At 38.4% G+C, this 25,756-nt stretch overlaps 1 protein-coding gene across 9 annotated transcripts in view; it reads right to left on the bottom strand.

Annotated features, from left to right (window-relative positions):
* The window catches only part of DST (dystonin), a gene marked incomplete at both ends in the record, with an annotated part of 433,522 nt that overhangs the window by 312,480 nt on the left and 95,286 nt on the right, over window positions 1–25,756 (bottom strand). For 5 of the 9 annotated variants that reach the window (XM_084229025.1, XM_084229028.1, XM_084229027.1 and 2 more), the window contains one exon: window positions 22,586–22,676. The exons of the other annotated variants lie outside the window; for them this stretch is intronic. In XM_084229025.1, coding sequence (XP_084085151.1) covers window positions 22,586–22,676 — 91 coding nt within the window. Of the gene's footprint in view, window positions 1–22,585; window positions 22,677–25,756 lie in introns of those variants that run through there. 9 annotated transcript variants of the gene reach the window in all.

Raw genomic sequence — 25,756 nt, 5'->3', positions numbered from 1 at the left:
AGGACCTAGGAAGATAGGTAACTTGAGAAATACAAACTCTGCATGATATATTCTCAACACAGGTGAGAACTCATTGTATAGGCTCCATTGTGTCTAATGGCTCCAAAATACTGGAAACATCAGGAAGTAGAATGGATGTGTCAGCTCTTACTTTGTTTAACCTCCTACCTTCTACATGGACAGCTGGTAAAATCACAGTAAATGTCCCCACAGATGATTCACTCTGTGGCAAGATACTTACAAGTTTCAGTTATGTTAAATACCTTGAACTAAGACCAAAAAGAGACCAATAAAGTTTAGGTGGCTTTCTAAACTTATAAAATCTAAACTTTCTAAACTTATAAAATCTTTGCATAATCTTTTAAAATCTTTGTGTCTGTTTCACATTCCCATGCATTCCCATGAGTCATTTCAAATTTGCAAATTTCTTAACTTTTTTATTTATCAATATTATTTCACTTTCTTGTATATTTGTCTCCCAGTAGCACTTAATGTGTTAGGCTACAGAAAATGAAAAAATGATACCCTGTACTTTTAGTAAATATAAAAAGAGCACACTGAAGGTTCTAGAATGTTAACATAATTCTATACAACATGATACCACATCTTTTGGATAAATCCACTTTGGAAATATGGTATCAGTGGATAAATCCACTTTGGAAATATGCATATAATGTTAAAGCAGGAACGAATGTTAGAGGTAAACTCAGGTAATCTATTCACCACATACACTAAACTACCACCACCAAAAAGAGTTAAGGAATTTGCCAGAGTCTCACAGTAAAGGAACAGCAAGAGGCTAACTCCAGGTATCCTGACTCCACATGTCCTATTCCTCCTGCAACATCATATGGTCCTCATTAAATACAACAGGAAGCCCCACTCAGGCCAGAGAGCCTCTGGTTTATAAGTGGCCCTGCCCAGCAAGAAGTCCTGCAGCCCTGCAGCTGCTGGGGTGATAGCAGGGAGCTATTTCTACCTTGGGGGAAAGCAGTGCGGGAAGCACTTCTGAGCCCAGGCCTGAGACACAAGGCTGGAAGTACTGGGCCAGCGGGGTATAAAGCAGCAGTAGGGTATAAAGAAGCCAAGAATCTCAACTGAAAACAGGGAAGGATCCAGGAAACAGCCAGTTCTTCTTCCCAGGCTACCAGAAGAAAACGGATTGTCAGGGTGAGGTGAAGGAAAGGTCATACATCCAGGTGTCTGATTTTCTGAATGGAACTAAGGATTGTATTTTTCCATGGAAACCATGGATGTAATAGCAATATCAACGTAATTTCTTGGCTTCCTATTAAAGAACCTTGAGGAGACCTGCTATGAGGTCCAAAAAGACAACTTAAACAGAAACTTTGAAACAAACCTATTTGTCAATTAGATATTGACTGTTCTTCTTTTAAAATGGAAGGGGAGGGCCTCCCCGGTGGCGCAGCGGTTGAGCGCTGGGTTGCGAAGCTGCCCGCAGCCTCTGCAGTGCCGGTTCAATCCCCGGCTGCTCCCCGGCCACCAGAGGAGGGTCCCACATGGCGTACAGACCTCTCCTGCCGCCCAATGCTCCCCTCAGCAGTGTACTTCGGTCCTTCTGCCTGCTCTGCTCCCCGCTCTGGCTCTGGTGAATTCTCTCACCCTCCTGCACTTCTGACTGTACCCAGTGCTTGTATAAATAATAAATAATAAAATAAATCTTTAAAAAAAAATAAAAAAATAAAATAAATAAAATGGAAGGGGAAAAATATGATCCGGAATTGATAATGAAATGTGTTCACTTCATTTTCCCATTTGGCAGGTAAATAGTGACCTGTCAAAGGTCTTTGTTTTCAGAAGCCAGACCTAGTGAAATCAATGTCAGTGTTGTTTTTGTAAATAAAAGACAACATTCACTTCTGGACTAATAGATAATGTGCTTAGGAATATGAATTTCTTGGTGAGAAAAAAACAAATATCCTGCACTTCTTAATTGATTATGGTAACTGATGTAAGTCTAAAAAAAATTCTCAGCACATATACAGTGTGGAAGGATGTGTTGTTAGCTCACCTAATTTCAAATAGGCTTTTCTTTTTAATTGCTTGTTTGAAGTTAAAATTACTCTTTTAAAAATAAATTTAGGGGGGCCTCCTTGGTGGCACAGGGGTTAAAGTCAGCGCTATCAAGCTATCAACAGCCACTGCAGCATGAGTTCAATCCCCAGTCAGGGAGCTGGACCACACAGCACAGCAGACCTCTCCTGTCTCGCCTGCTGCTCCCCTCAGCTGGGTATTTCAGTGAATCCACCCAGTCTGCTCCCTACTCTGTCTCTGGTGAATCTTCTCAACCCCCCAACTCTGGCCTACACCCCAGTTTTTTAAAGCATAAAAAAATAAATCTTTAAAAAAATAAATTCAAATGTTTTACCTGTTTAAAAAGCAAAAAAGTAAAGAGCATAATGAACTCTTATAAAGATAAGAATTTCTAATAAGTCTAAAATGGTCTTTTTTTTTTTTCATGAAAATAGGAGAAAATGTAAAACTCCAGAAAGGAGCATATATCCTAAGGCAACTCCTTTGAAGAGTAAAAGTCTTCAAAGGGCAGATCTAAGCTAATATCTATTTGCTAATAACTTAAATATGTATACAAACAAAGTAGCACAATGTTTAAAAGAGAAAAATTATCAAAAAACCTCACACTGCACCATAAAACACAACCTTGATTTGGATGAAAATCACAGGTTGGATGAAAATCACAACCTGTTTGTCTTCAAACCTCAGAATAACTTACACTTGACTAGCCCTTGATGAAGCTATTCTCATTTTACTTGAGATGTTCACTCATGAAGCAAATATTTTTTCAAATCTATTTTAAAGATTTAATGCTAATGCTATATAATGCTATATAATGCTAAATTAAGTACAAATACTAAAAATATTCCAGTTCTTTTATCCCAACAACTGACCTTATACTACAGTACAATAAATAAAATCAATATCTTATTACTCATTTTTTAATTTCTGAAAATGCTTTATGTATCACTAGCTCAAAATAAGTTGATGCTCCCAAAGAGAAAACAATTAAGACCTGAATGTGATAACAGTTATGGTGCCAATAAACAGACTAAATCACTCATTATTCTTACATTATTATACAAATACAGGTTTGTACAGGGAAGATGTGCTTCTTTATAAATTCATTGTTAAGGTACAATGTTCATGTACGTGGATGGTGCAAAGTTCGGTTAAATTTTATTTTTACCATTACACAAGGCATTTTTACATGAAGTATGATGCTGTGTCTTACTGAAAAAACAAGAAAAACACTCTTTGATCAGAATCAATCCACAAATGGAAGGATTGAAAGAATGACAGAATGTTTCTATTTGAGGATGTCACTGCATTAAAAATTAGCAGAGACCATCCTGATGACAGAAATAGCACCTGCCACCAACAGTCCTTCAGAGCAGGATTTGACCTAAGTCTATGACAGACCAAAGAAAACGATTGAATCATCTCTTCGTCAAACCTGCTCACCATATAGCAGTTTTCTCCAACAGCATTTGTCACAGTCACACTTGTGTCTGAGCTTTCAGAGAAAGAAAACCTAGCTACACCACACAAGTATCAAAAGTAAATGCTGAAAAATGAAAAACATTTTTTTCTACTCATAAAACAGTTGCCAGAATGCATGGAGGCCACAGCTAATTCTAGAGGTATATTTTGGTCATGGTATCTCATATCTTATAAGTTAAATTGCTCTACATTATTGAACAAAAATAGAAGCAAGACATATGTTGAGAGGTTTTATCTATTTATTTATTGCACCTTCACCATGTTCCAAAAATAATTTGAAGTTACAAACAGAATTGCAGCAAGATACTACATATTAGAAGCTGGACTGTGGTCCAGACAGCAGAGCACAGGTGGAAAATAAGGGAGCACAGGCAGCACAGACAGCTCTGAAACTCACTATAACCCTGTGTGACTTTGCATAATTTGTTGCATATTACTTATCCTCTCCCTGCACCTTATTCTCATCTGTAAAATGGGAATCATGACACTTTCTTCATGGGCTGTTGGGCAAATTTAACATATATAAGCAGTACCTGGTACGTAGCAGATTTTATAAATATGTTACCCTAAAAGGAATAGGTGGGGAACAGAACAGGGCAAAAATAGAAAACAGGTCCATAAATAAGGCCAATGAACACTGTTTTATAATGTGCTGTGTATATAAGACTTGTTTTTAGGGCCTCCCCTGGTGGCGCAGTGTTTGAGCGCTGGGCTGCTAAGCTGCCCACAGCCTCTGCAGTGCTGGTTCGATCCCCATCCGCAGGCGAGGGTCCCACATGGCGCACAGACCTCTCCTGCTGCGCCCGCTGCTCCCCTCAGCAGGTATTTCATCGGTCTGCCTGTTCTGTTCCCCGCTCTGGCTCTGGTGAATTCTCTCACCCTCCCACGCTTCTGACTGTACCCAGTGCTTATATAAATAAATAAATCTTTAAAAAAAAAAAAAAGATTTGTTTTTATTTTATTCATAATTACCCATTATACCAAGGTACAAAAATCCAAATTTATATTTTGGGCATTTACACCCATTCTATTTTTACAGGGTAACACAGCTTTGGCATGTGATGTCTACACTGACTAATTAAGCACTGTATTTATCTGGCATGAATTTGCCACAGCTTTCCAAAAAGGAGTATGACCAATTGAAGCAATTTTTACAACACAGTAGAAGTGCTCCACTTTTAGAACTGGGTGAAAGGTCTGGGTACATGCTCTTTAAAGATGATCCCCACAAAAGGAAAGGAAGACACCTCTGGAGCCCAAATCCCAGCACCTTTACTTCTCGTAAGTTTAGGGCTTGAAGCCATTTCAGAGTACAACCAGAGTACAAATGAGGTTGGACTGGAACAACTAACCCTGAAAATACATAACAAAATACCATAAATAGCTCATTTCTCCACTTGTTAATTTAAGCATTTTAATTCTAATTTAAGTATTTTAGCCAAAGATGACTCAAATATTATCAACTTTACGTAAAAGAAAAGCACTGTAAAACTGTTACGTAACAAGTATTTTAACCTTCTGTTAATATTTGCCAGTATCTAACTAGATATAGACATTTAAGACACAATTATTATTCCATATAATCTATAATATAATCCATATAATTTCATAATAAATGATTAAAATTTATGACCGTATGCTTCGATTTAGAACAAAATTAGGATCTTTTTTAAAGATTTGTTTATTTATGCATACAAAAACTGAGGTATAGGCCAGAGGTGCAGGGGGTGTGGTTTGAGGGTATTCACCAGAGACAGAGTGGGGAGCAGAACAGGCAAACTGACTAAAGTACACTGCTGAGGGGAAGAGCAGGTGAGACAGGTCTGCTGCACCACGTGGGCATCTCCCTGGCCGGTTGGGGACCAAACTCATGCTACAGAGGCTGTGGACAGCCTCACAGTGCTGTGCTTAATCCCTTGCACCACCACCAGGGAGGCCCGTGAACAAAATTAGGGTTAAGTAATTTATTTTGCTTTTTTTTTCTTTCTTTGCCTCTGTGAGAACTTGTGGTTCTAGTAACAAAATGTCTATACAGGGCATCCTCAAAGGGGAAACTGTAGGGTAGAAAAATAAATACTTCAAAAGAGGTCCTCTCCCAGTCTCATTAATGTCATCTTCCCACTCCTTTACCTCTAAAATTGTCTGCTGATTTAGATCTAGTTTTATATCCCCATTTAATTAATCTAGTTGCACAGTATAAAGTGAATCTAAAATCACAGAAAGATGTTAGTAAACTGATGGAAATTTTAAAATATTGGGAAAGTGCTTACTTGTTATTTTTCACTTTGTGTAAAACCAAACTAATACAAATAGTTTTAGTACTCCTTCAGGGCAATGATGACAGCTGTGTTTCTACAGTCCCATAGATATATTCCACTTTGCATACAGAAGAGGCTGTATCGACTTACAGACTCAGCCAAGTAGAAAGGTTTAGCAGAGCACCCAAGAGCTAGGGCATGTATAAGGACACTTATCTTTGTCCCTGAAGTATTATTACGGGTCTATGGTTCAGCTGCTTAGCAACAGCACTCTATTGTAATCGCTCTGGTAGCTCACTGTAAGCATCCTGGCAGTTTATTAACAGGCTTTATCTATGAAATAAACAGTACCAAAGGAATCCCCTATCCCCTGCTGGGCTGAGGTAGGTGTTGGCAGTTGGCAGAAAACACTCAACAAGCCTCAAAGTTTCCAGTGCGATGACTTGTCTACATCCCTCTAAACCTTACATGTCCAGAAATATTCTAAGTGAAAGCAAAACTGTCTTAAATACACTTAATTTTTTGTTTGTTTTTTTATATACTTTTCAGGGTATTTCCACTTCTACAAAGTAGAAACTAGTTTTACAAAGTGTAATTAGTTAGCAATGACGTTAATATTTAACTTTTAAATTCTCCCCTTCCAAAGATCTTTGTAGTCTTTGCCCAATTATAATTTCACACTGTTCTATAAAGCCAGGACAAATACAGTCGTGTGAGATCCTACGCAGAGAAGTCACCTACCAAGCAATGCCTGTACTGCTGACCATGGAAATTGTGAGATAATTATAAGGTGTTGTTTTAAGCCACTAATAAAAAAAATGGAAGCTTAAAAAAGACTTGACTTTCACCTGTCACTCTGGCAACTCCCTTTCTAAAGATAGTTCTCTTCAGGTAACCCTGATGAGCTAATCATGTTCTTGGCTGACTAAGAATTTAAATAGTTCTAAAGGCAACTTTACAACTCAAACCCACTGATAAAACAACAGTCTTTTTAAGAGAATATAAGGGTCAGATGAAGACAGAAGATGTTCTTTATATATAGAGGTTGGATATAAGGAAAAGTATTCTCAAAATAAAATTGAATGGGATACTGTGGGGTAAATATTTTGGCTTCTTTTTCTTTTTTCTATCACTTTTTATTGCAGTAACATTGGTTCACAACACTATGTGACACCTTCACACCTCTTCAGACCTACGTAATCACGTCACAACCACAACCAAAGCACCCATAATCCTACACCACAGTCCTTTGGGTATTCTCTCCATCTGGCACCCCAGCCTCACCTCTTCTAGTAGCCTCAATTCTAAGGTTTGTTTTGGTTTGGTTTTTGTCTGTTGCTTTATTTTGTTTCTTTATTTTCACTACATATGAGTGAAATATCTGGTATTTTTCTTTTTTCTCATTTATTTCACTGACCATCCCTTCCATCTCTATCATGCTGTCATAAATGGCAAGAAGTCCATCATTTATAGGTAAATAACATTCCACTGTGTGTATTATACCATATCTTCTTTATCCATTCATTTGCCTTTCGGCACTTGGGTTATATGTGTAACTTGGTCATTATATATGGTGCTATAATGAACTTAAGAGTTTGTATGTCCCTTTGAATTAGTGCTTTTACATTCTTCAGGTAGGTACCTAGGAATGGAAATGCTGGATTATATAGTAAATCAATTTTTACTATTTTGAGAAACCTCCATACTGTTTTTCATTAGGGCTGGACCAGTCTAAATTCCTACCAACAGTGTGTGCGGACTCCTTTTTCTCCATCCCCATACCAACACTTTTGTTTCTGGTCTTTATGACATGGGTCATTCTCACAGAAATATTTGTACATTAAACATGCAACAAGGGGTTAAATTCCAATATCTACAAAGACCTCAACTCAACAAAAAGAAAGCAACCCAATCAAAAAATGCGCAGTAGAGCTAAACAGACACCTTTCCAAAGAAGACATACAGATGGCAAACAGGCATGTGAAAAAATGCTCATTATCACTTATCATGAGGGAAATGCAAATAAAAACCACAATGGGTTTTGTGTCTCAATGACCTTAGTATTTCATTACTATACTCTATAGCAAAATATCAAGTCATGTTTCCTTTGAATATGTCCCCCATTTTTACTCAAAATAGCGTAACATAAACTATCCAAATTTGTCAGATTTTTTGTTGAATCATACATGTGTGTGTGTTAGAAGAAATTATTTTTCTAAATTTAGAGATACTAGCTCTAACTAATAAAGGAAAAGCTGTGCTATTCAGTTAATTTACCAGAAATTTGTAAAAAATTCTGTGGCAGGTAGAACAATAGTCTCCCCAAAGAGATCCACCACCTAATAGGCAGAACCTTTAAATATGTTATTTTGCATGGCAAAAGGGACTTTGCAAATGTGATTATATTAAGTATCTTGAGATGGGGAGACTACCATGGATTTTCCAGGTGGATCCAATGTACAGTCATGCATCACTGAATGCGGGTATATATTCTGAGAAATGCATTACTAAGCAATTTGGTTGCTGTATGAAATTTAGTAGTATATTTACACAAACCTAGATAGTATAGCCTACTACACACCAAGGTTGTATATAAGGGACCATTATTGTATACACAATGGATATCTGTGATCACAAAAATCTTAAGAAGGAAGCAGCAGATCAGAGAAAGAAGATAAAACAAAGAAGCAGAGGTGGAAATGATGCAAACATGAGCCAAGAATAAGCACAGTTTCTAGAAGCCAGAAAAAGGAAGGGAATGGATATTCCCCTATCACGTCCAATAGGAACAGTTCTACTGACACCCCAATTTTAGCGCAAAGACCTACTTTGGCCTTGTAACCTCCAGAAGAGCAAGATAATAAATTTGTGTTAATAAAGTCACTAAGTTTGTGATAATATTTTACAGCAGCTGTAGGAAACTAATACAATCTCCTTTTGGGGCAAATTGTGATTTATTTTAACAAGAACCATTGCCATTATGAAAGGGAGTGAGGGAGGAATGTATGTAGGGAGGCAAAATAAGGGCAGGATGGATATAAGTTTCTGCCTCCTAGAGTTTCTGCAATGTAGACTGATCTATATTATTTCTGTGTTATTTCTCTGACACCATGAGAAGTCAGAAGACAGATGAAGGGAACAAGTGATTAACTTTTTCAATATCAAACAGCTCTTTTACTCCATCTAAAAGACCCCACTCTTCACATGCCCCATGGTGTGAACTCGTAAAAATCAATGCACCTTTAAAAATAACATTAATTTTCCTTTTTAATAACAAATACTCCACAGTCAGTCAGATATGTTGATTAACATAAAACTCAGAATAAGTTAATACAACTTCAGCCAAAAATAAAAGAACTTGATAGTCTGGCTAACTTTATTAAAGAAATTTAGGGTGCTTTTGAAATAGAGAGAAGGGCCCATCCTGTTTCCTAAGGATTTCAAGCACTCTGACATGTAACTAGCAATACAGTACAATATGATTATTTCCATGAACTGCATGTTTTCTAAAGGAACTAGTAATTTTCTATACCTTCCCAACCTCCTTTTCACAACTGCTGAATAAAAAAACTTTTACTTTGATAATAATACATATACACAATTAGCACTGGATCTGACTCTGGATCATCATTCAATCAAGGTTTGTCATTTTTCCTATTCTCCTTCCTCCCTCACTGCCTTTCCATCCTCAGAAGAAAGTATCACATACAGCAAGTCCTTGGTTTCCAATACCAAGAGATGAAAAGTTTGTTAACATTATCAATATAGTTCTTTAAAAGCACTTCATAAATCTTAAATTTCCAATCTCCAAAATTCAGTTATTAGCACCAAAAACCTTATTCTGGTATGTTTCATCATTTCTCAAAGTAATTCACAACATCCTTCAGAAAAATATATGAGCTAAGATGGCCAAAACATCTACCAGAGAGAAGGAAAAGATGACAAACCTGGAAAAAGTCACAAAGGAAAACATCAGTCTCTATATGGTCCAGACTATACAGGACCTCAAAAAGGCTTACAGATAAAGAGTTCAATGCATTAAAACATCACTACTTCTAATTTAAATATCTAGGAATTACACAGCAATTTCTCATAATTCAGTTAGGTCTCATAAATTTAGGAATATCTATTTTACTTACTGAAAATATATATAATTATAGCAAATTAATCAAAATGAAAAAGGAATATGTTGGGATCGTCATTTTTGTTTAAACTTAGGACTTTAATAATAAAATGTAAAATGTCTCAACAATACAATCAGAAATACTTTATTTCAATTATTTAAGGTAACATTAGACTATAGCTTTGTATAAGCAGGAGGTCAATAAATATTTATATACACTTCATCAAGATATGGTAAAACTAACTGGTATTAAATTAATATTTATGGAGCCCTGCTGCGTGTGTCAGACACGCTGCAACAGTTGGGTCTATATTATGAAGAACAAAAGGGACACTTACTTTGCTTTCAATGTTTAAGGATCATTGTTAGTTTTTATGAGACTACTGAAGTCTCTGGTCTGTTTTTCTACTTAAGAGTGCACTGCTTTTTCTTGTTATTTATATAAAAATTTCCTATATTAAGGATGTAACACTTTGTCATACAGAATTCAAGTAAATTAAAATTTTAACAATTGCTGAAACAAGTCATAAGGTAATTCTGAAGTATGAGTAATTTACTTAAAATTTATCATAGCTACTACTGCCTCATATTCAAGAATACCTTTAACCTCAGGGGACAGGATTGCAAGGTGGTTGGTTAGGAGCACAGGCTCTACGGAACAGGTGGCCTGGTTGTGAACCCCAGAGCTACTTGAGTGAGCTGCTGAATTTTAGGAATTTTATTAGCCAGTTGTTAAGCGCAGTCATGACTACAATTAAATTACATAAAGCCTCAATTAAATAAATTACATTAAACACAAAAAAATATTCAGAACTCATCACTAATTATGTTGTTACATTTACTATTATCTATGTTCTTGAGTTTATTTGCACCTATTACATTTGTACAATGGTGTGCTAATGTGCATCTCTTTCCAGCTCTCCATTTAGTGATGTCAAGTGGGTAGCTTGAAACTAACCATGGAAAAAGTACTTACATATAGGAAAGAGCAAATGCTATAATGAAGGCTTTATTCCAGAAAGAACTGGATGTCAAGTATTTTCCAGCACATCAATACTTATTATTACAGTGATTATTTTTCTTTCTTTTCACAGGAAAAACAAGAAAGGGGAACAAATCAAATGTTATTTATTTCTAGCTACTTCTTGTTCTTATATAGCACTGGGTATATAAACTTCACTGCCAAATTCTGGTTCCTTTTCAAAATTGTGTCCACATTCTTTGTCTATAACTGTGCCAGAGAGAGGGGTCTTACCTCTTCTGTATTGCTAAAGCCAGAAAGATTTAGTATTCCTTAAAAATAACAAGGCTACTCTGCCATAGTTCAATATGGGAGTCACCTTAAGGAGATAAATGCTAAATGTCAAACTGTCATCAGATATAGTCCACACAAATCTTAAAACTGTTTTGAACTTCTGACATTACTTAGCAACTCAAGTCAATGTCAAATATACCCACAGACACTCTACATGAAACACAAATATTAACTTTCAAACTAATGGTCAAGTACTCAGCTGCCTTCCAATTGTTCAATCCATCCCTTGTGTTAGGTCACAATGCAACACATACATACATAGTTTGTTCAAAGGAATGACATTCATGTACAAAGTGTGGCAGTGTTTACATAGCACAGACTGAAGCGTGCAAAGAAACAGGCAGGTTGGGACCTGAAGATTTATCCTACTTGGTCAGAAGAAATAACATAAGGCCTCCCTAGTGGCACAAGGGGTTAAGTCTCAGCACAATGAGGTTACTGGCAGCCACTGTAGCATGAGTTCAGTCCCTGGCCAGGGAGCTAAGCTACATGGCACAACAGACCTCTCCTGTCTCACCCACTGCTCCCCTCAGCAGTGTATTTCAGTAGCTCCGCCTGTTCTGCTCCCCACTTTGTCTCTGGTGAATCCCCTCACCCACCGCACCTCTGGCCTACACTTAAATAAATCTTTTTAAAAAGTAAAAATGAAGTTTAGGTATACTTACCTGCTGCTATCACAGAAGGAACTGAGCTGACTGGGACAGCCAGAAGAAACCCAACTGAGCAGGGGAGGAGTGGTGTGTATGCATAGAGACCCAAAAGATAAGGAATGGATACAGGTCACCATTCATCACCGAAAGAAGCTCTTGTCTCCCAACAAATATCCCACAGACATCTAGAAATAAGTCTTCTCTCCTTTTCTCAATGCTCCCTTTTCCACAGTCTACCACACCCCCAATACACATATATATACCATATGCCAAATATTTTTGATCCCTTCCACTGCCACTCCTATTTTCTAATCTAAGTTTGCAAGAACTGAGGTCACATACCATCCTATTCACCTTTATTGAGCTCTGATCAAGAGCAGAAGATTAAGTTCCATGTTCCAGCAGACCCTCAGGTCATGGGGAATGGGTGAATATGGGGGTGGTCAGTAGCCTGGAACCACCTGTCTGGAGCCCAGATCTTGTAGTTAACTAGAAAACAGTCAGATACCCACACCCTGATTCAAAAGCTGTAGTCATACTGTCACTGAACTTTTCAAGGTAGAGTATTATTTTAATGCTATGTTAGAATTCCAACATATATTGAGACTAATCTATTTCTTAAAGTCTCAGAACACTGATGAGCATGCACTTGATCATCACTGACATCATGTTGCACCCCAACAAATCCATATATGTCAATGCAACACGGAAGACTTATCATTCCTCTCATTGCATGTCTAGAATAATACTGCAATTTACATTTTCTGTCTCTGCTGTTGCTTCATTTTTCCTATTCTTTTCTTCTATAGTATTTTCCTTACTAAGTGAGATACACCCTTCTAACCAGCAGTAAGTAAAAATAACCCTTCTAACCAGTAAGAAAATAACCCTTCTAACCAGCAGTAAGTAAAAAAGGAGACTGAGCTATGTGAAGAACCAGAAATCCAAAGATCTCAGTTTAGATTTTTGCTTTTTCCTTTTTTGACCCCACTTCTTTGACTTCAGTTTTCTCCAGTATTAAAAAAAATACTGAAAATTGTACTGAATATTTTTATCTTTTCACTATATCAACTACAAATAATGGTAATTCTCAAAGGTGGACAAGTAGGAGAGTGGAGTCAGGGTTAGATGCAGAACTATCCCATAGTTTTATTAATTGGGAGCAGTAGAAATGGAAAGAGTAAAGATGGGGAAGCCAGGGAAAGGGAAAAACAAGTTGAAACATTTCAGCAATCCCCAAGAATGAGGTTGGCTCAGAAATGAAGACCACAATCTCTGAGACTCAAAGAACTACTTTAAAACTCTTGAGAAAAGAATGGCCAACCAGCAATTGTTTGTTCATGTTCATTGCCCGTGAAGAATTAACAGCACCATGAAAGAAATCTTCCATTTAACCAGAGATAGAAAGAGTAGGCTCAGATGAAGACAACATTTAAGTATTTCCTCAAGATTGTATATGGTAATAATTTAATTAAAGTCAAAAAAAAAAAAAAAAACCCCACAGACATGCAAGAACAACACACAGTGGTAAGATAGATAAAAACTTTAAAACTTCCCAAAAGTGTTCATTTGCACATACTCAAAGCCAGCAGGTTTATATATCCTTACCACATGTAATAAGAGCAGAAAACTTTTAAAAGTTTAAATTTCTTTCATAAAATTTCTTTCATAAAACTTTCATAGTTTTATTCAGTTAAAGTTATACATAAACCTAATTCCCCACAGCTGTGTTAATTCAGAACCATTAATAAGTAAGTCTTAAAGACTAGCAAAAGCCATGAAACAATGCAATCAAAGATTCCAACCTATATCAAAAGCACAGATGGCATTTTAAAAAGGAATTTTAAAGTAATCAATAATATTTCTGGGGAAAAGAAACCCAATGAATACAATGATAATTTCCAAAATAAAAATGAAGTGTATGCCATAAACAATAAGTGAAAAGTATGTTGGCAAGTGATATCAAGGACAACCAAACAGATCATCTCAGTATAGAGTGATACACTAACAACTCAACAAAAAAACATAAGAGCACTGATTTTTTTATCTACTACTACCCTCAGGTTCTAACATACTTGCTGGCACACAAGAAATAATAAATGTATTCTAAATGAATTAAGTCATTATGACAAATATTATAGGATAAGTGATCTTGGCAATCATTCATTTTAATTTATAATCCCATCCAAGACTAGTTGGTCTAAGTCAAGAATGGAAACCAGATCTCCTGATTAGCAGTCATTGCTTCCTTGATTGGTGAATTTCTAGAATTCAGAGTGATTAAAATTTTGAAATCAGATATATAACTCAACAATCTACTCAGTCATGAATTAGTATGTATAAATAGTTCCATGCTCAGTGGCTTACGTAACCCATAAAACTTCTTCCTTATCTTGAAAAGGATGTTTATGAATTTTGGAAGTTTGTAATAAGATCAATATATAGCAATGTAATAATATTAAGCTATAACCTTCAGGATACAGACTACTTAGTTTCATGACACTGTCACCACTGCAAATTATCTGCAAGTAGCTAAGCTGTTATAGATAGATTCTTTGATTGGTTGAAGGACAAATTCAAATAAAACGCAAACACCTTCATTACCATAAGTCCACACTATATGCAAAATCAGACTCTGAATTTTTAATCACTCAGCATTTTATCATGTAAGAATTTTCAATATTCCCTAGTTTATGCTTTATAGGGAAAATTATCACAAATATCACAAAATGAACAACCAAATATTCCTTTAATCATTCACTTTTTTCCCTAGCAAAGACAGTCAATTGCATTCAGCCACTGGGATATAACTCTTCTAAAACATGCTAAAAAAATTCAATAATCTTACTCTACCTCTCAATTATGCGTTTAAAATAGAAACATGATCATTTACATAAAAGCATTCATAATTCTAAGTTGCAAGAGTAAAACTCTGTGTTCATAGATATTACACACATATAGCATTATACCCAAGTTATAATCAAATACTATCATAAAAACTTTCTAAAATATTAAAACTACTTTCTATGTAACCCAACTTTTGATTACATTTTAAAAGAAGTAATTCAATATCCTAAGAGTTCAACTTTCACATGTTTTACAGGACATGGACTACTAATTTCAGTCTATCCTTAAAATAGAACAGTTCAACTAATTTTAGACCCAAGTGTTATCATAGCTGCCAACTAACTGGATACCTGAACTGCAGCAGCAGCATATATAGAGATCCTAAAGCAAACTGTCAGATTGCTGAACTCTGAGCTACCACATGCAATTTTATTTACAATATATGTGCCCAAAACAAAATAGTACTGACAATAAGACCATTAAAAAGGAAACAATCAGAATCTTATTTAAATATCTGTAATATGCAAAGTTTCAAAAGTGTTATAAAGATAACAGAAAAAAAGACTACTTGTAAAACATAGATGTGATAAAGGACTATTCCTAAAACACACAAAGAACTCTTAAAACTCAACAGAACAAAAAAAAACACCCAATTAAAAAGTGGGTAAGGAGCCTCCCTGGTGGTGCAGGGATTAAATTTATGGTGCTATCAAGCTATCACCAGGCACCGTGGCATGAGTTTGATCCTGGCCGGGGAGCTAACCCACATGGCACAGCAGACCTCTCCTGTTTTGCACTTTGCTTCCCTTAGCAGTATATTTCAGTCAATCTGCCTGTTCTGCTCTCTACTCTGACTCTGGTGAATCCTCTCCGCCCCCACATCGCCAGCCTATACCCCAGTTCTTGTATGCATAAATAGACAAAATAAATCTTGAAAAAAAAGGGTTACATAAATAAAGATTGATGGCTGCCAGAGGCAGAAGTGGGGGTGAAATGGGTAGGGGGTCAAAAAGAACAAACTTCCACTTATAATTCTCATAGGGATATATTGCCAGCTTCCTGACTATAGTTAATAATGCTGTATTGTATATTTAAAGTTGCTGCGGATAGTAAAAGCTTTCATCACAAGAAAAAAATTGTGATTCTGTGATGACAGATGTTAACTAGTTTTATTGTGGTGATCAATTCACAATATATACAAATATCTAATAATTATCTTGCATGCCAGAAATTAATGTTATATGTCAATTATAGCACAATGAAAATAAACAAAGATCTAACGATATTTCTAGACAAAAGATTAGAATGAACACCTCCTCAAAGAAGTTTACAAATAGCAAATAAGTATATGAAAAGATGCCCAAAATCACATACTAATAAGAACCTGCAAATAAAAACAATGAAATACAACTACACACCTATCAGAATGTCTAAAATCCAAAATACTGAGATCACCAAATAATGATAATTGCTTATAATTGACAAAAAATGAAAGTAACTAAGATGTCCTTCAATAGGTAAGTGAATAAACATACTGGTAAAGACAATACATTATTCAGCAATAACAAGAAGTTGAACTATCAAGTCATGAAGAGACAGAGGAATCTTGAGTACATACTACAAAGTGTAGAAGCCAGACTACATATTGTATGATTCCAGCAGTGGGATATTATGGAAAAGGCACACCTATAGAGACAATAAAAAGCTGAGTGGTTGCCAGAGGTTCAAAGGCAGGGGAGGATAAACAGGTAGAACATAGAGGATTTAGGGGGCAGTATAGTTTTTCTGTGTGATATTGTGACAACAGACATATGTCATACAGTTATCAAATCCCGCAGAACTGTACAACAGTGAACTCTAATTTAAATTATGAATCTAGGGCCTCCCTGGTGGCGCAAGGGGTTAAGATGCAACCTAAGAAGCAATCTGCAGCCACTGCAGCACGAGTTCGATCCCCAGCCAGCGAGCTACCCACATGGCGCAGCAGACCTCTCCTGACTTGCCCGCTGCTCCCCTCAGCAGTGTATTTCAGTCAATCTGCCTGTTCTGTTACCCACTCTGTCTCTGGTGAATCCTCTCACCCCCCACATCTCTGGCCTATACCCAGTTCCTGTATGCATAAAAATAAATAAATCTTTAAATAAATAAACAAATAATGAATCAAATAATGCATCAATACTGGTTCATCAATTGTAACAAACGTACCATACCAATACAAGAAATCAAAAAGAAATCTGGTGGTGCAGGGGTTAAAGACAGCACTATCAAGCTATATAGCCAGCCACTGCAGCATGGCATGAGTTCTATCCCCGGGCAGGGAGGTGACCCACATGGCACAGCAGACCTCTCCTGCCTTGCCCGTTGCTCCCCTCAGTAGTGCATTTCAGTACATCTGCCTGTTCTGCTCCCCACTCTCTCTGGTGAATCCTTTCACTCTCCGCACCTCTGGCTTACACCCCAGTTCTTGTATGCATAAATAAATCAATCTTTAAAAAAAAAAAAAGAAATCAAAAGGGGAAACTAAGGAGGGAAAGGTGCAAATACATGTAAACGCTCTGCTCAAATTTTCTAAAAACTTAAAACTTCTATAGAAAGTAGTCTAATGATTAAATTTTTTAAAAGTTGTGGGATCAAGAATACAAAGTGTCATGAACACATGGTCAGAATGGAGAACTATTAACACTGAATATAGGGGCATGTTTTTAATTCATTTGGACAATGGAATCTTTGTATAGTGTCTTTAATGCCAGGATTCACTGGAAAATATTTTCACCCACTAGAGAAAAATCAGGACTTTGTAAACTCCCTTTGACAATTCTTTCCAGGAAACATTTCAGGCATGTATCAAAGCAGTCACATTCACTGGTGACATTTAAAGGCTTAATTCTATTCAAAATCTTCTCAACCTAAATACACATCGCCAAGTACTCATATTAAAATTTTGTTTTCCTTTCATGGATGTATCTAATCATTAGAATTTATAAGCTAGCTAAGATACAACAGTTCAAGGACCAAAGTCTATTTAATATTTGAATTTAAATAAATATCTATGAATTTTAAACTATTTTTTATTTCATGGATCCTTTCAACAAATCTCAAAGTTCTAGTATTAATCAAACCATAATGCTCATTTATATGCAAAATATAGAGAAACCAAACAAAGGGTCATGAAAAAGACAAAACTTGCAAGTTGGTCACAGATCTGAGGCAAACAAGGAAGGGGGAGAAGGACAGGTTAAAACAGGGGACTATGGTGGGTAGATCAAAGTGCTATCATAGTGGAGAACTATGGGGACTACACCTGAGGAGAGAAATCAAATACTGTCCAAAAATTAACAATGATGTAGGTAGGTAGGTAGGCAGATGCACAGAATTTTAAAAATATAAAATAGCACCTTTGAGGACAAAAAAGGGACCTTTAGGTGACTATCCTAAGTGAACATCTTTTAATGTTACCAAAGACCATGTATTAAACTACTATTCAAAAAAAGTATGTTAATTCTCATTTAAAAAAAAAAAAACTACTTCTGCATTCCCAGTCAATGCAATGGCACTGACTCGTAGCTGGTAACTATGAGTTCAGAAAAATTCATTTCTCTGTGCCTCATTTCCATATTGGTAAAATAACAGTAGTTGTAGCCAAGATAAGTAATTATAAGAATTAAAATCTGCCTATGTTTTTTTCCCTTTGCAGCACCCAGCTTTCTCTCTGGCATAAAAGTATTTAGGCCTGTAAGTGATAGCTATTATTTTTATAATTCCTAAGTTAAAAATTAAAAGCATATAATCATAAATTCAAGATAAGAATTTACATTAAAAGATCACATAACCAGGGAACTTCTTATATACCAAACAAAACTGACCATTTAAATCTGTCAAAGTTTGTGTAAAAAAAAAGTTCTTACAGAAAAATATGTTGAAATATATTGAAACATTTGTTTTTTAATCACTTATATTTCCTGGAAATCAACTGAAAACCACTGAGCGAGATCCTCAAAGACTACCCTTTAGGGGAGTGGAAGGGACTTTATATACCAACTTTCAATTCAACTAATACCAGAGTTGGTTTACATGGTAAAAAAAAGACAGGACTTTTTACCAATCACATATCTAAGAGACCATAAAATTGAAGTGAATGTGAAAACTACACTTAAGAGTGATTCTCAGTTCCTTTCATCACCACACACATAAAGCAGAATTACACAGTCCTAATGCAATTAATCAAAGTTTTTAGGAAAAATCAAAAAATTTTGGTTTTTTTCCCCTAAAAAGGGGTTTTTAATGATGTTGCAGACAAGTAACAAATCTGCCATTCAACTTTCATAATGAATGATAATGAAACACTTTTAACAGTTGTCTGCCAGAGTTCATTAATTTCCAGGTCAACAGAAAAAAATATTCATTTTTGTGGGACCATAATAATTTAACTGTAGAATAGCATCAATGCGTTCACAATAATGATATTTTCACACTTAACATCATATTTTAGAAAGTAACAATGTGTTAGTGTAGGGTCAGGAATGGCCCACTGAGCAGGTTTTCTGATCCCATGCAGACCGGGTAAAGGAGTCGTCAGAGTCCTCAGTGGTTTTGCAGGTTTTTATTGGCAGGCAGGGCGCTGAGGGCCGAGGGGGCTGGCAGTCCTCCCAGCCACCAGCAAATCTTCATTCTATCTGGGCTCTCTGGTGTTCTCTGCTTCTGCTTCTTTGCTTCTCTCTCGGCTTCTCTTTGGCTTCTCTTTGGCTTCTCTTTCGGCTTCTGCTGGCGTCCCCGTGACGCCGCCCTTAAAAGCCCAGTCTCAGCTCAGGTGAATCCCATCTACCTAGGCCCACACCCTACTCCAGGTGCCCGCCATTAGGCATGCACTCAGGACCCCAAGGATCCATCATCTATCCTGATGGCGGGAGGGCAGAAAAGCCTGACATTTTTCCTTACCCTACATTTAGGAAAATAAAATCTTCCAATGACAGGCTCAAGTAGTGAAATTTCGTAAAGTGGCAATTAATGCTAATAATATACAATCACTATAACACCAATGCACAGGTCTTAATTTCCTTATACTGACAAGAGGAAACCTTCTGTACCTTTCTTGCTCAACTACTAAAACTATTTGGTAATAGAGAGTAAATATACTGGATAATTTATTATAGATATAAAAGAAAGCCACTGACCTGGGTAACTTGTACCATAAATGATAATAAAGAAATAGGTCTTATTTATAATTAAATTACTTTATTCACCCTGACTGCAGTATCAATTGAAGTAATATGATGTTTTTAATCAGATGCCCTGAATATATATATATATATATATATATACACACACACACATATATATAAATCTATCCATACAAATCGGAACAGTGCACCCTTCTCTGTAGCAAATGGCTCTTTCTGTCTTATTCTAATTTAGCAGTTGCCTATTTTCACTCAGAAGGACCAAAGCAAGACACAAGAATAGACCACACCATAAATAATTAGGGCTCACTTTCTTGTCACTCTTCTTGTTTATCTACAGAGGACTAGGCTTGAAATTCTTCCAAGTCCATCTGAGAACTAAGTCCAATAAAACTCTCTACTTCAGAATCTAATACTCATCATAGATTATTACAATGCTACATATCTGACAGATTTTGAATTTGTTTCAGCTGACTCTACCACTTACACTATTCAACAGCTGGGGCATATGATAACTTGGCAACCTGATATCACAACCTGATATCACTCTAGATGAATGCAAACTCATTTTGTAACCATGGAACTTCATCAGAAATAAAAATCAGAATAACCTCGCTTAAGTTCAAATGGGAATGTAAAATGTTTTGAACAATGCTTGATTTCAGAAAACGAGCAACTGCACTTTGAAAGTTTAGTGAGCAGACACTCCCTATTCAAAGCCTACAATTCTTTTCTGATTAGATCAGTCTCCATAGCAAGTCATCAGGATAAGCACTGCAGTGAAGTCATCGTGTTGGATACTGATGGGAAATCATAACTGGCTTCAAAACACACGGGGAAACAATGAGTTTTCCAGGTCTCCAGCTTTTCATGTAATATATTGGCCAACACTCATTTTCCTTTCCAAGACTAACTGAAACATAGAACATCTATAAAGCCAAGGACAACTTGATGACCTAAGCATTTTAAAACACAAAGAAAAAGAAAACAATCCTCACTTTGACAGTGAAATTTTGAAAAAGTGTATGTTTCAGTGCATACCCATCATTAGGTTGTAATTAAAATGAAGTGCAGTAAGTCACACAGCAGTCATCAGATTTTTAATTTCCTTGTATTTCCAAAGGCAAGTAAAGCCAACCTTTTAAATAATGTTTGCTTCCTCATGACAAGTCAGATTAGCACTTTCATTATTTCTGTTTTCAAAGTCACCCGAAATAACCTACTGGCACAAAGGTAAAACCTGATGGGACAAAATCCATACAACAAGGTATAAAATGTATATACAAGATGTTTTCTTCCTAACTTTAATGCGCACAAGTATACGTTTTCAATAAAGCTTACTAGTATATACTGCAATATTTCTCATTTTGAATGTTCTTAGAGACAACTGATTAAGGTCCTTACTTCAAAAATGGAAAGATGGATGTAAAGATGAGTATATTACACACACACACACACACACAAATGTGCATTAGCTAAAATATTATTGCACTTGCAATATATACAATAGAGTGATAAGAGTCTTGGCATAAAGAAATTCTGATTGTGCTGTTTACAAAATTCTACATGGATTAAAAGAATGTCCATACTAAAATAGGCTCTAGACAAAGATAAAGCATATATTATGGGTGGATTTCGAGCTTTCGGAGATTTGGAATTTAATTATTTAGTTCAGTAGTTTCTATGTCTACTTTCAACTAATAAAAAACTATTAACACATTCATTTTTAAACATATAACCCCCCTCAGCTTAGAGAAACTGAGTTTCCCAACCCAAAGTAAATATTCAAAAGATATAATACTATTTGAAACCAACCTATGAAATAGATGACAATTCATTATTAATATATTAAAGCTCTGAGAGCTATCCTTAGATGGCGAGTGTTTTAGGAACCAGAGTAAGGAGACACTGAAAAATAATTTTCAAAGATAAAAAGATAAAAAGGTGCACTTTGTCTAATATTATATATTATATATATAACTACAAAGTAAACCTATTACTAAAATATCATTTTTAATGGATTAGCTCAGTATTTTTTCGAAAAAGATAAACAGAAAAACATCTCAAAATATACTCCTTTATATTTAAATTTACAACACAATGAGGTCTTTCATCCATCACACCAATAAATAACATTTATGATACATTAAAATAGGTATATAGCCACAAACCACAAACTTCTTTCAAATAAAGTCATCTTAACAAAAATTTAGTGATGATCTCAGTGGTGAAAGAGCCCATTTATTAAAGAACCCAGGAACCTGTTTAATAGTTAATCATGCCTCATGCCGATCACGAGTAGCAATGCCTCGGTTATTCCCATGGCGAATTAATCAATATCCATCCCCCCCACCCCGGAAGAATTATGATTATCCATAGTGCCTAACAGCTTTCATAAGCGAGAGAAAATGAAAAAATGAAATGTGCTCCTTGGAAACCAAACCCCTTCCCCCCACTCTACCGCCCACCCAAGGGCGTCTCCAAACCGCCCCCCACCCCGCCAGCGTCCCTGAGTTGGGGGTACTGAGTCCCATCCAAAAAGACCTGGTCCGGTCCCAGGACTGGTCCAGACACCTGTTTACTTGTGCCCAAGCCAACGCAGCTCCGATGAACCCAAGTGAACGGTTACCCCGCCGGTCGGTGCCCAGCCCCGCAGCCCCCGCGCAGGTACCACATACCTTTGTACCTCTCCAGGACATCCTCGTAGGCCTGGAGGTACTCCTGTTCCTCCACGTACAGGTAAGCAGCTGGGGAGAGGTACCCCGCCATTCCGAAGTTTATCTAAGCGATGCCCGGCCGCTTCCCCTCTCCCCTGTCACCCCGGGGCAGTAACGCAGCCAGCAGGACGCAGCCTGGGGACGGCGAGCAGCGGCAGAAGCGGCCGGGGGCGAGAGCGCTGAAGCCGGAGACGCAGAGCAGGGCGCGCGAGGGGGCGGCGGGCGCCGGAGCCGCCGGAGGAAACGCCCAGGCCCCCAGTCGGGCCGCGGGTCTGGGCCGCCCGGCTCGCGACGAGCCAGAATCCCTCTCGGGTTTCAGCGGCCTCAAATCTCGACGAGCCCGGGGGCGGCGACCGGCGGCGCCAGGCCCAGCGGAGGGGCCGCGCGCGCCGCAGGGACGGGCGGGGGGCGGCGGGCGGCGGGACCCTCTGCGGCCCGCGCGGCGCGCACCGTGGCGCGGACCTGGGCGCCTGCTCCGGGCCGGGCCGAGGCCGCGGCGGTGCGGGAGGACCAGCGCGCTGCCTCCGCCCGGGATGCTGCGCGGCGCATCTGCGGCATTTCCTGGCCGCCGCGCCGCAGACACTCGCCGGCGCCCCCGGAGAGAGGGAGCGAGGGAGGGAGGAGGGCGGAGGGCGGAAGGGAGGGGGGGCGCGCGGCGGTCAGCGCCCGGGCTGGCTCGGCTCCGACCCCGGCGCGCGGCGGCCCCTCCCTTCCCCGCCGAGCCGCGGCGCCCCGGGCCCCTGCTCGGGCCCACCCGCCCCGGGGGGAAGCTCGGCCAAGCACGCCCACCCCCGGACACCAGCGGGCCGGCCCCGGATCCCCAAGGACGGGCTTTCTATTTGGGACCCACAACAGGTGCCTGGGAAACAAAGCCGCGGGGCTCGCCAGCGACGCGCGCAGCCCCCCGCGGAGGGGCCGCGGCTCTCCACAGGGAAGAAGAGGAGGAGATACTTTTTCAAAGCAGCTTCGGGCACAGAGAGATTCGGGTCACTCTGTGGCGAGCGCGGGATGGGGAGGGGACGGGGGTATGCGCCCTGGACACTTCTCTGGGACGCGGCGGGGGGGCCTCGGCAGGTGGCCCCGCGCGTCAGAGCCTGACAGCCCCGGCGCTCCTGCGCCTGCGCGCCCGGCAGCCCCGCGGAGGCCCGAGGACCAGCCCGCGGTCCCTCCCTTCCGCCCCCCAGAGCCGGCCCGCGCAGCTGCCGCAGCGCCGGGCGGGGGAGTCCACAGTCCCAGTCAGCTCACAACGCCCCCCCACACACACACACACCACCACCACCAGCTTGCTTTGTCAACTCCTTCCCCTCGCTGCCCCTTATTCACGCCACACAGTACTTGCTGGTGAATGTGGGTGAGATGGGTCCAGTTCCCTTGGTTTTGGCATGTAATATTCTAAACTGGGTGAGCTTCAGAGTCCACTCGATTTTTACTTTATTTTAATTAGTCTTTTTCCTGGCCCCTTATTATTTAGGTTTTCTAAATTCCTGCTATGAGTGAGACCATGTGGTATTTTTCTTTTTCTTTCTGGCTTATTTCGCTGAGCATGATCCCCTCCAGCCCCATCCATGTTGCTGCAGATTGCATGAGTTAAAATAAAGTAAAAATCAAAATGAACAAGCAACTATAAACCAGAGACACACTGGGGGAGGGAGGAGGGATCAGAGTCAAAATAAGAGGGGTGGGAATTGTAGGGGGAATATAACCAAGATGAAAATGCATATATTGCGCACAAACGAAAAATGATGTAAAAAAATATCTAAAATAAAAAAGATTTTAAAAAAAAATACTCTCGAGAAACCAGTTGGTAGCCAGGCATGTAAGTGTTTGTGTTTCAGGGTACTGCCAGAAGTCAGGCTAACCCAGATGTAGTCCTGGCTCCTTACAGTGTGACACAGGCAAGTAACTTCACCTCTCTGAGTCGCTTCAACAGTGAGGTTGTGATACTAAATAGCTTTGTGTTCCCTATTATTATTATATAAATGACAACTCATTGTTGACCATCTAACTATGTCAATTCACCTCTTCCCCATATGGTCTCTCCCTGTTTTGTCTCTTCACATATACTGACCTTTTCCCCCTTTATGGCTTTTTTGGTCTTTTTCAGTGTTGTGAAATCTAGACCATTTTCCATTCTTAATTGGGGTGAGTACCTTTGAAAAACATTGTTGACACTTGAAAAAAAATTAAATGAACTAGAACTTGAAAACTTTACTTCTCAGTAATCAGCCTGCTTTTCTTACTACAAAGTAAGACCACATTTTCTCTTTTCTATCCTGACCACTGTCTTATTATGTGAGCATGATCCCATGTCCCACTAAGCCTTTAGGATCACTAGATCCTTCATAAGCATGTAAGTACACATTAGTTCATGAAGTAACAAACAGATGGGCCACCTAATTGAAATGAAAGGTTTAGCCAATTGATCCATTTATAGACCACACATGTACAGAGGATCCCTCAAAATGGTCTGGTCTCCCTCACAATGAGTAAGATCATTGAGGTAATAGTCTGAGTCTTCATCAGGGACTTAACACACCCAGAGCACCCAGTTTTATAAATATAACAAGTGCACAGTTAGTGATTTTAACTGTCCATTTAAGGAGCTAAACTGTCCATTAGAAAGCAGCATTTGTAAATTCCTGCTATGAGTGAGACCATGCGATATTTTTCTTTTTCTTTCTAACTTATTTCGCTAAGCATGATCCCTTCCAGTTCCATCCATGTTGCTGCAAATTGCATGAGTTTATCTTTTTTGTTACTGAGTCTCACTCATAGCAAGAATTTAGAAAACCTAAATAAAGGACCAGCAAAAAACCTAATTATAATAAAGTAAAAATCAAAATCAAGAAGCAGCTATAAACCAGAAACACATGGGGCGGCAGGTAGGGAGAAGGGAGTAGGATCAAAACAAGGGGGATGGGAATTGTATGGGGACTATAACCAAGATGAAAATGCATACATTGTGCAAAAATGAAAAATGATGTAAAAAATGTATAAAATATTTTTAAAAAGGCAGCATTTGGGGTTGTCTTGGAATGGTATTATTGGGTCAGTCTGTTAATAATAATAGTGTATTCCCTATGGAAACCGCAAAAATACAGTCATCAACAATTTGGCCTATAGAGTCAAGAC

The sequence above is a fragment of the Talpa europaea genome (genome assembly GCF_964194135.1).
Source record: "Talpa europaea genome assembly, chromosome: 2".
NCBI lineage: Eukaryota > Metazoa > Chordata > Mammalia > Eulipotyphla > Talpidae > Talpa > Talpa europaea.
The sequence above is the reverse complement of the archived record's forward strand: the minus strand, read 5'-3'. Positions and strand labels throughout refer to the sequence as shown.